Genomic DNA, 11096 nt, shown 5'->3' on the forward strand with positions numbered 1-11096 from the left:
GCTGGGCTGAAGCAACCACAGTCAGGGTCTGAGATGGAAAAGGGGAGGAAGGGGCCTTCCAGGTAGGACCAGAACCCTGCCAAAGTGTGGCAGCTGCCAACACTGGAGTGGGGCTGGGTCACAGCAAACCCAGAAGGGGAGAGCAGGCCTGCACAGGTGTAAGCACAGTACCACAGCCCTCGGACCCTGCTGCGCTCAATCCACCTGAAATCACAGAACAGACACACCCCAAAGCAAATGTCCCGCAGGTCAGGAACATTCCCCACCCCACTAAGCAAAGCAGCAGGCACTCCACACAGGAAGGAAAAGCAACTAGGTGAAGGGGAGGGGTTGGGTCTTTAACCTGCCCCAAGGCCAAGATCAACTCCTAGCAATTTCTCTAGGGAGTTTCCCTCGGGCAGACCTCAGTGAAAAATATATCAAAGAGATACTCTCCCCCCTCATCAAAGACTACCAAAGAAATAAACATTTTAACCGCCCATGCCCTATGGCAGCTCTTCTTTCTGTACAGTGAAGCAGCTCTGTGGCTCTCTTAGAGGCTAGAGAAGAAGTGTAAGAGTCTGGGCCCCTTGGCATTTTCTAGGTATTATATACACCCCTCACCTGGTCCATATCCCAGCTACAGGCAGGCAGGAGACACTCCTCTGGAGTGACTGGGTCTCTTGGTGTCTAGGGAAACTACCTGCTCTGCAGGAGCACTAACAGGCAAGGACTGGGACTGGCAGGAGACAGGGCAGGGGTGCTCCTGGCTGTCCAGTATCCCCACACTGCCCCAGTCCCAGGTTCTGATGCTCTTTCCTGGCATGGTCACAGTCCTGCAGCCAGGAGGAAGAGCTAGAGCCAGGCCTGCAGCGGGCAGGACAACTGGCTCAGGGCCCATGTAAAAGCAAACTAAGCCAGAGGCAAATAGATAGACCTTAACCTCTTCCAAAATCCCAGGTGGGGTGGGCTTTGGGGTGGCAGTCACAGAATACTCATGCTCACAGAGACACTAGTGCTAACCTGTGGGCCGGCAATGTCACAAGTGGAAAGAGGACTGGATGATGGAAAAAAGGAGACATCCCACTGTCCAGCTGGGCCTCTCCTGGGGCAACACCCAAGCAGATGTCTTAGCTGGGCTCCAAACCCCCTCTGCCCTCCTAGTGACTCTGCGAGTGACAGAGTGAGGATGTCCTAAATCAAGGTCTGGGAAAAGTCTTCATAACTCTCACATCCCGTGTTCTCACACGCCACAAGACCCTTTCATGAAGCCAAGATGCCCACGAGAGGGGGAGGGGGCCAGGCCAGACCCGGATCTAGCCAGAAACGGGGCATGGAACCCAGGGCCGTGATGTCGCTGTGCTACATCCGTCTGCTTTTGGCACGGGCCGCCTTCCTTCCCTTGCCCAGCCTCCCCACTCTTCCTCCCCCCCAAGTCGCTCGTATCCGGCCCGGGAACGCAGTTGTCACCGGAGGGGGAGCGATGCACGTGTAGGGCCGCAGTCTGGAGACCGCGGCGCGTTGGTTCGCGTACCCAGGTAGGACCGAGAGCCCCCGCGCTTACTTGTAGGTGAGACCGTCGGCGTTGGCGAAGAGCTGCTGCGCAGTGAGCCCATCCTCGGGCACGTAGCCGGTGCCGCCGCTGATCAGGTAATCCGCCATGCTGCTGGGACACACCGCGACCCGACATAAACACCCGCGCGGGCCGCCCCGCTGCAGCTCGGGCTGCTGCTCCTGCTGCTGCTGCTGACGCTGACGCCGCGGCCACGCTGCAGCCGCGGGCCTGGCCGGCCGGGGGCGGGGGCTGCGGCAGCAGCCGCCCGGGCCCAGGGCGCCGCCCTCTCTTCCTGCCCCTCCCCCAGGAGTCCACCGCCTCCGCCCCGCGCTGCACAAAGGACCCAGCAGAGCCGGGCCCAGCCGCCACCGTGTGTGCGCGCACCCGCTCCTGCACTCCCTAGGCTGCCTACAGTGGCACACCGGCCCAGTTGTACTAGGGCTGGGGCAGGGGATGCGGGTCCAGTGGAGGAGGGCGCTGAGCCAGACCGGGACACGCCCCCTCTGCCGCCGCTGGTCCCGCCTCCGAGGCTTCTTGCGGCGCGACCCCAGGCTTGCCCCTGCCTGGACCACTCTGGTCTATTCTGCTTCCACTGATCTGAGCCTCCCCTGGCCCTACTCCCCGCCCCGAGAGGTACCTATAACACGGCTTGTCTTTTAGCAAGACTAAGGCCCAGACTCTGATCAGGAGTCCAGAGTCCTGAGGAACTGTCTGGGCCAACAGCTCCTCAACACACAGGACTTGGAGGTGGCACCTTCCTTGCAGTGTAGCTCGTCCTTCCCCGCCCCTCCACCAAGACCGACATCATTCCTAGAGGGAAGGCATCTTTTTTTAATTGATTTAGAAAGAGAGAAGAAAGGAGAGGGAGAGAAAAAACCACTGATTTGTTGTTATTTATGCATTCATTGATTGATTCTTGTATGTGCCCTGACCAAGGATCAAACCGCAACACTGGCTATTGGGAAGATGCTTGAACCAACTGAGCTAACCAGCCAGGGCAGAGGGAGGGCGTTCTTAACTCTTAACAATGACACTCCCTGACCTTTGGGTGGCATTGAAGCCCTCTGCCATTTACAAAGACTTTTTTTTTTTTCTTTTTTTTTTTTGAAGGGGAGAGAGAAAGAGACAGAGGGAGGGAAGAAGGGAGAGAGATGAGAAGCATCAACTCATAGTTGGGGCAACTCATTGATTGCTTCTCATATATGCCTTGACTGGGGGGTTCCAGCTGAGTCAGTGACTCCTCCTTGCTCAAGCCAGTGATCTTGGGCTGCAAGTCAGTGACCTTTGGGCTCAAGCCAGCGACCATGAGTTCATGTCTATGATCCCACGTTCAAGCCGGTGACCCCATGCTCAAGCTGGTGAACCTGCACTTGAGCCAGATGAGTGGCGACTTTGGGGTTTCAAACCTGGGACCTCAGCATCACAAGTTGATACCCCATCTACTGCACCACCACCAATCAGGCTACAAGGCATTTTCATAAATGATCACATACACTCTACTAAGTTGCCAATTATTAGATATTCCCCACTTTACAGAGACAAAACCTACAGTTCAGAAAGCAAGGAGTTGGGGGTACTGCCTCTGACTCCTGTCCTGTGCTTTCAGTCTGACATCCCTGTCCCCAGCTCAGAAAGTGTTATGGATACTGGAGGGAGAAGTTTGTTTTAATTTGAGAGGGTAGTGTGGTGGAAAGAAGAGGAAGGACCACAGGGTCTGGTTTAGGCAGGTAAATCTCCATATAAACTAGGACAAAAGCTAGAGAAGTTTTGAGAATCCTCCAAAGCAGAAGTTTAGTGTTTCTAAAGGCCCAGCAAGACCTAGATTCCTACGTGGGGGCAGTAAGATTAGGTAGCAAATTGATTCACATGGGGGAAGGTAGGGTGGCAGGGGGCAGACCCTCCCTCTTAGATGATGAGAACTGCTAATGCCACTCCCTGACCAAAGCTAGAGTAGATTCCCCACCCAGACTTCACCCTTCCTCCCTCCTCTTCCTGTGGTCCTCACAGCTCACTTGTTAGGTGAGATAAAGGCTGGGCAAGAACACAGTCCTCTCCCTGGCAAGGTGGCTGTCTGTGGTGCTCCCTCCCTCCCCAGCACTGGGAGGTTGGGTTTGTTTACCTCAAAGCTGTGTAGCAGCAGCCAGGCCCAGGGGAGGCTCCTTGGAAGCGCCCTGGGATGCCCAGCCTCCCCCAATGATGCCCCCAGGACCCTGTGAGGAAAACACAGACTGTTCCATCTGTGTGCAGAGGGGAGGGAAGGCTTCCCACAGAGTGAGGGCAATGAGCCCTATGAGGCTCGAAATGCTGGAGGGGTTCACAAATTCCACAGTGTCCTCTTTCCTCTTACTGTGGGGAGTAGGAACACCACAGACCCCCACCACTAGTGGAGCTCTCCTCCCCACCAGTGGACCCCCAAAGTGAGATCCTGCTGGGGGCCTCTGAAGGCCCTCTAGCAGTGGCAGGAAGGGAGCTGGCCTGCTGGGATTCTCTGCTGAGGCCAGTATGCCATGCACACATAGGAGCACTTCGGATTCCTCTGCGCCTATAGACCATCTGGAGGGCATATGCCATATAGGGGAAAGAGATTATCCTGAAGGGACCAGCACTATGACCTCTTACTAGTCAACTAGAGGCAGAATAGTGAGACCAGCTAAAGAAAGCTCCCTGGCCATTCAGAGTTACTCTGGGTAATGGCATTGCAGGCAGAGCACCGGCTGTCCAGTGGTCTCTGGGTCTCTAAGGAAGCCTGCTCTGGATCCCCTAAAGCATGGGCCAGAAATGGCTAGAGAACTATTTAGTGTTCCATAAGGGCTGGAGTCAAGGACAACACCTCTAGTGACATGTGCCCCAGCCTAGAACTTGGACCCAGGGGAGGAGGCTGCTAGGCTGAGTTGTGGAAAGGCTCCCCTTCCTGGTGACAACAGATCTCACAGCCCTACTCCCCTTCCCTGCTGCCCCACACCCCCTCTGGCTTTGACCTGTCAGGGCTCCTCATTACTCTAAGCTGCTGGGCTCGGCCCTGGGCTAGGCTGTCCTTTTCCAGAGACTGCTAATCCCCCCCCTGCACCCCCCCACACTCCTCCTCCCTCTTCCTGATCTTCCCTAGCTGCTTCCTCCATGGGGAGGAGGAGGCCCCAACCATTGGGCCTCCTCCGCCCAAGGAAGGGCTCTTGGTCCCCTGAGACTCCCCACCTAGCAGCTGTGAGGGCAGCAGGACAGGACAGCAGGCCTAAGCCCCTTCCAGCCCCTTCCTTGGGGTAGCAGGGAACTGGTATCCTAGCTGGGTGCCCAGGTCCATGCGAAGAGCCCAGAGGTCTTTATCTGTTCTGGGTTGTATAAATGGACAAGATTTCAAAACATTTTTTAGGAAAGGATTGGGTGTGTTGTGTGTGAGGGGGAGGGGGAATGGCAATAGCAACATTGATAGTTGAGATGAGACAGGGGACATGGCTTGCCCAAGTACAAGCCAGAGAGCAATAACTCTGACTTCAAACCCAGGACTTCTCATGGAACCCTGTCCTCTTCCCACAGCTCTAAGCCAGCAGATGGAGGTCTAGCCAGCAGCTTTTGAATCTCATTACACCACCTGCCTGAGGCTCAGGGTTTTTGGGGGGTGGAATGGGAGCTCAGGTTTTATACAGGCTCTCTGGAGCCTGGTGTGAGGTGGGGATGACCCCTGGGTGCAGAGAAGGTCTGGTCTGAGCTCTGAAATGATACTTTGGCAATAACTGCTTTTGCCAAGGCACTGCCTCCATCAAGCCCCAGGTGCTCCAGCCCACTCCCTCACCTCCTGCGGCCTCTCCCTATCACCCTGCACTCTGAGTCCCCGTAGCTGGATTTCTAGAAGGGTAGGAAAGAGGGCTGCCCAAATCTAAATCAATTCTAGAGAGACAACCTGGGGTGGGGGGGAGGGAAGCAGGCTCCACCCAGCAGCCCCTTAAACTGTTAAAAGTTCTTACATAATCAGCCAGCCCCTGTACAGAGCTGCAGGGCTAATGACCCCAGTCCTCCTCCCCCCCAAAAAAAGCCCACAAAAACTCAGCTTCCAGGTCACCTCTCCAAGCCGCTGAGCACCAACAGATGGGGCAGAGAAAGAAGTCCAAATCCTCTGGACCGGAAGGACAGTGGGATTGCATTTCAAGCTGTGATACAATCCAGAGATTAGCCACTGTCTCATTTTCAGCCAGTCCCCTGGGGCCCAGCTCAACACCGCACTCTTCCTCCAGTGACCCTTACAGACCCCAGCAGACTAAGGGTAGGAGTGGGTCTTGGTTCTTAGAAGAGACTCTGAGGTGAGCTGCTCTGGCAGCCTCATCAGACTTCAGTGAATGGTGAGGAGGGGATAGGGTCCTCACCGAGCTCTGAGGCCATCCATCTGGACACCTAACCGACACCTGCAAGTAAGAAGGCTCTGAAGATAGTTCCAGGAGGACACCGCTAAGGAGGAGTAAGCAAAGTTGGACAGGGACTCCAACAAGCACTGCTCGAACCTCTGGAGTCGAAACCACTTGGACCAGGTGTCGTCAGGTGTGTAGTAGAAGTCTGATCTAAGGCTAAGATTTTAGGGAGTGTTTTTCCGATCTGCTCCCCGGTGCAACGCAGCACCAAACCTTTTTCGCAGTGCCCGCCTGCATGCCCCAGCCAAAGCTGGGTGCGCGGCGTCCGAGCCTGGTTTTAGGTAGTTAGAGGTTGAGGCGGTAAGAGGGCAAGGGTGGTGGGCTCTGCCCCTCCCTCCCCCGCAGCGCCGCCGGGTTCCCGGAGCCGCCGCGCCCTCCCCGGATGCGCCCCGCGCGCTCTGCCCTGGGCGTCACCTCTCGGGCTCGTAGCCGGCCTGCAGCAGGCGGGCGCTGTACCGCTGCGCCACCGTCTCGTGTCCCGGGTGTTGCCGGGTTCCAGGCTCCGGAACAGCGGCAGCTTTACCTCCCTGCAGCGGTGGCGGGAGCGGCCCCTCCATGCGGAGGCCACGGCTCCGGGAGGGCAGGAGCCTCTCCGCCTGGAGGTCCACCGAGCCGCCGCTGGGAAGTGAGCGCAGCCTAGCGGAGTCGGAGAAGGAGCCGGACCTCAAGGGCGGGGCTTGTGTTCAGGGGGCGGGGCAGCTCGGGGGAGGGAGGTCCGGAGTCCTTTGGACTCCGCCCGAACACAGCGCTCTTCTCCGCCCCTCCACGCGGATGCGTGGTCAGTCGGTCTCTCCCATGCAGGAATCGGCGAGGGGATTTCTGCCGCTTCCCCGCGTTCCGGACCTTCCAGGTTCTCCTGGTTAAACCTGAGGAAAACTAGAATAGGAAAGGAATGCAAAATGTCTCCAGGGGCCGGGGTTTTCCTCGTGTTTTGTGCGGGTCCCCCTACGCGTTACAAACGTTAGCACGTTACTTTGGAGCGCCTCCTACCGGTCAGCCGCAGACCTCCCTCGCCAGTGCAACAGAGGCAGGGACCACCCACCTCCCTTTTGCCTGTGCACCCTCTGCCTATACAAGACACCCTTAGACGGGAGGAAAATAGATTTTCCTCAGTTCTTACCGGCTACTACCTGAAGAAGGAAGAGATAAGGCTGCAGGCTCCTTATGGAACTGGCGTTGCCTGCCCTTGTTTGAGGTACCCCACAACCAGGGAGTGGGGCTGAGTGCACAGGTGCACAAACTTGTTCACCTACTAACTGGTAAACTTGTTCACCTACTAACTGGTAAACTTGTTCACCTACTAACTGGTTCACCTACTAACTGGTAAGCACCTTTTCCTATTTCACCATTGTCATCATTATGGACTAGTGATTGAGCACCTAGCAAAGGTGACAAGGAAAAAGTAAGACTTCTTGCCCTCAGGCACTTTCTTTGAGAAGACAGTAAATAAAATAAACAGCTCTTATACCAAATACTTTTTGGTATCTGACAATCTGGCCTGACCAGGCAGTGGCGCAGTGGATAGAGCAACGTACTGGGACGCAGAGGACCCAGGTTCGAGACTTCGTGGTCACCAGCTTGAGCACAGGCTCAGCTGGTTTGAGCAAGGCTCACCAGCTTGAGCCCAAGGTCGCTGGCTCGAGCAAGGGGTCACTCGGTCTGCTGGAGCCCCCAGTCAAGGCATATTGAGAAAGCAATCAATGTACAACTAGGTGTCACAACGAAGAATTGATGCTTCTCATCGCTCTCTTCCCTTCCTGTCTGTCCCTCTCTCTGTCAAAAAAACAAACAAACAAAAAAATCTGACAATCTTCCCTGGCCCATTAGCTCAATCAGTTAGAACATCCTCCCAAAACATCAAGGTTTGGGAGTTCATCCTAGGTCAGGATACGTATGAGAAGTGGCCAATGAATGAGTGCACATCTAAGTGGAAGAAAAATAAATGCTCTCTTTTTCTCTTTCCTTTTCTCTCTCTCTCTGTCTCTCTAAAACCAACCAGTTAATTTTTATTTTTAAAAAAACCACACCCAAAGAAACCCTGGCAATATGAGGGAGCAAATGGTAAACACTGAATGATTGGGGGTGCATTTCAAAGAGGCATAGTTGCCCTGGCCAGGTAGCTAGAGCATTGTCCCAATGTGCCAGAGTTGCAGAGGGGACATACAGGAAAATCAACCAATGAATGCATAACTAAGTGGAACAACAAATTGATGTTTCTCTCTCTCTCTCTCTCTCAAATCAAATAAAACTTTTTTTAAAAGAAGCATAAATATGGGTCAGCAACTATTCATAATGAAAATTAAAATTTTATAATGACAAGATCTTCAATTTTATCCTACCTGGTACCTTATCCTATACATATACACACCCACTCCCCAGAGTCAGGATTAAAACAGTTTCTCTGACTCAGCCCACTGTGAAATTTGTCACTGTTAATGCCATTCTAGACAAGCTATTTGCTATAAACTGAATATTTGCATTCCTTCACAATTCCTGTGTTAAAACCCAATTGCCAGTGTGATGGTATTTGTTAATGTGGGACCTTTGGGAAATGCTTAGGTCATGAGAATGGAGCTTTCATGAATGGGATGAGTACCTTTATAAAAGAGACTTCAAAGAGCTCCTTTGCCCCCTTTGTCATGCAAGGGTGGCATCTATGAGCCATAAAGTGAGCTCAGACCAGATGCATTGAATCTGCCAATGCCTTGATCTTGGATGTCTAAGCCTCTAGAAGTGTGAGAAGTAAATGTTGTTTAAGCCACTCAGTTTGTGTTTGTGGTATTTTTTCTTTCTTTTTAAAATTGATTTCAGAGAGAGAGGAAGGGGGGGGGAGAGAAACATTAATTTGTTGTTCCACTTACTTATGCATTCATTGGTTGATTCTTGTATGTGCTTTCACCAAGATTGAACCTGTAATCTTAGCATATTGGGACAATGCTCTAACCAACTGAACCATCAGGCTAGGGCTCTGCGATATGTTTGTTATAGCAGCCTGAATATTTAGGCTGAATATAGCAGCCAAAGACAATTATGTGTAACAAGATTATTTCCATGTCTCTAGTAGATCCCTCAAAGAGGAAAAGGTGGACAGATCTAAGTTGTATACAATGAAAAAGCCACTTTTCTGATCTCTATTCATGAACTGCTTATTCTATACACAAAAGAACCAGCACACAGGTTTATAACTAAACAAGAGAGGTCTAGAATCTATCAGAGGACAATTAGGTAAGCTTCCATCTAAATCTGGCCTTTTTAAGCCACTTAAGTCATGAACCCTCTCTGAGCCTCAGTTTCCTCATCTTTCAAATGGGATTAATAATATTTATCTCATAAGGTTGCTTTGCCATTAACGAGATAACACATAAAGTTCCTGGCTTGTAGTAAGCTCTTAATAAACAGAAGTAATGATTATTGTAAACTAAGGAAGCTGTAGCTAAATTCTGCACTTTTGACCCATAACCAATTCAATATATTATCATTTCTATTGCATATTCATTAACAAATGTTTATCGGATACATCCCATGTGCCACCTCAATGCTGAGAGTCCAATGGCAAGCAAAATAGTGATGGTCTCTGATGTCATGGGCCGTAAAGTCCATGGGGACAGAGAGAAAAGTAGACAGAAGACAATGTGAGGCCCTGGCTGGGTGGCTCAGTGGGTAAAGTGTCTACCCAGTGCACCAGGATTCAACCCTCAGTCAGGACACACACAAGAAGCAATGAACAAGTGCGCAACTAGAAACAATGAATTGATGTTTCTCTTTCTCTCTTTCTCCCTTCCCCCCTCCCTTTCTTTCCCTTTTCTCTTTCTCAAATCAATAGAAAAACTAAAAAGAAAGAAAAGACAATGTAAAGAGGGCTCTGATGGGTAGAACACCCTGCCATACAGCCCAACTCATGGGCAACACACTTGGCCAGTTGATCTGAGAAAGAAATGTCAGGCTCCACTTCAAAGGCCCTGGAAGTAGACAGAATATGATAAATAATTGACATAATATGTGGGCCTGAATCCCGATTGAGACCTGGTGCTCACTATAGAGTGGCTCTGTCTTTTCTCCAGAGCTCGTTGACTACAAATGAGATTTGCCAGCAAACTATTCATTAAAACAATCACATTTTGATGAGCTAACCCAAGGGCCTTGGCATTTCATATGAAGGGATTTTACCTGTAGGAAGGTCTAGCAAAATGGTTCTCATGGGGACATTTGGCAGTGTCTGGGAACATTTTTGATCGTCCTAAGGGGGGAGGGAATATATTACCAGTATCTAGTGGGTAGAGGCAGAAATGCCACTAAATATCCTACATTTTATAGGACAGTCCTTTGCAACAAAGAGTTACGGGTCCAAATGTCAGTGGTGCTGAGGTTGAGGAACCGTGATCTAGAGCAACTATTTAAAGAAGCCAGAACTAAAGCAAAACTTTAATCTTCCTAAAGCCAGCAGAACAATTGACCATTTCAGTTTTTTTGTACACAAAAAAGCTACGTACCTCCCTGGGCCTGTTTCCTCCTCTGAGAAATGAGAGTATGGGATTAGATCTTGTAGAAAGTCTTATCCAGCTTGAAACAAAGTATATGAATCAATATATGTATAGCATTAGGATGCAATTAACACAGGAGCTATAAAATTGAGGGGTGGAAGCCAGTCCAGGTGCTAGTCTGTCTACACTCCCTCACCTTCCGGGCTTCTGAAGTCAGGTGCATAGTCCATTTATCAAAAATGTATGGAGCCCTAGCCAGGTAGCTCAGTTGGTTAGAGCATCCTCCCCATATGCCAAGGTTGTGGGTTTGATCCCTGGTCAGGGTACATACAAGAATAAACCAATGAATGCATAAATAAGTGGAACAACAAATCAATGTTTCTGTCTCCCCCTTCCTCTCTTTCCTTAAAAAAAAAATCAATAAAATAAAAGGATTTGAAATGTATGGAAAGGAAAATCTTCTATGGGCAAGGCACTGTGCTTAAGTGTTAGAGGGGTGTGAAGAGGAATTCGATAGTTTTTGGTCTTGAGTTTCCCACAACGTAGGAGGGAGGAAAAAGCAAAAATAACCATAATATTAGAGCAAAAGTAATGGCAGGGAGGCCAATTGCTCGAGCCTTAAGAAATCTTCCTAGTAACTCTTATGTTCTCTTCCCTCATAGGGAAGCCGAGACCATCAGCAGA

General features: G+C 51.3%; 1 protein-coding gene across 10 annotated transcripts in view; it reads right to left on the minus strand.

Annotated features, from left to right (window-relative positions):
* The window catches only part of IMPDH1 (inosine monophosphate dehydrogenase 1), a 36905-nt gene extending 30325 nt beyond the window's left edge, over positions 1-6580 (minus strand). For 3 of the 10 annotated variants that reach the window (XM_066362609.1, XM_066362608.1, XM_066362604.1), the window contains exons 1-3: positions 6346-6579; positions 3654-3744; positions 1544-1645 (exon numbers count right to left, since the gene is read on the minus strand). In XM_066362609.1, the coding sequence (XP_066218706.1) occupies positions 1544-1645; positions 3654-3744; positions 6346-6488 (336 nt within the window). In that variant the 5' untranslated portion in view covers positions 6489-6579. Of the gene's footprint in view, positions 1-1543; positions 1646-3653; positions 3745-5588; positions 5607-6345 lie in introns of those variants that run through there. The other 7 variants (XM_066362602.1, XM_066362605.1, XM_066362601.1 and 4 more) reach the window with 6 other exon arrangements.
* Between the last annotated feature and the right edge of the window lie 4516 nt (positions 6581-11096).

Source organism: Saccopteryx leptura, chromosome 2 (assembly GCF_036850995.1).
Source record: "Saccopteryx leptura isolate mSacLep1 chromosome 2, mSacLep1_pri_phased_curated, whole genome shotgun sequence".
Lineage (NCBI taxonomy): Eukaryota > Metazoa > Chordata > Mammalia > Chiroptera > Emballonuridae > Saccopteryx > Saccopteryx leptura.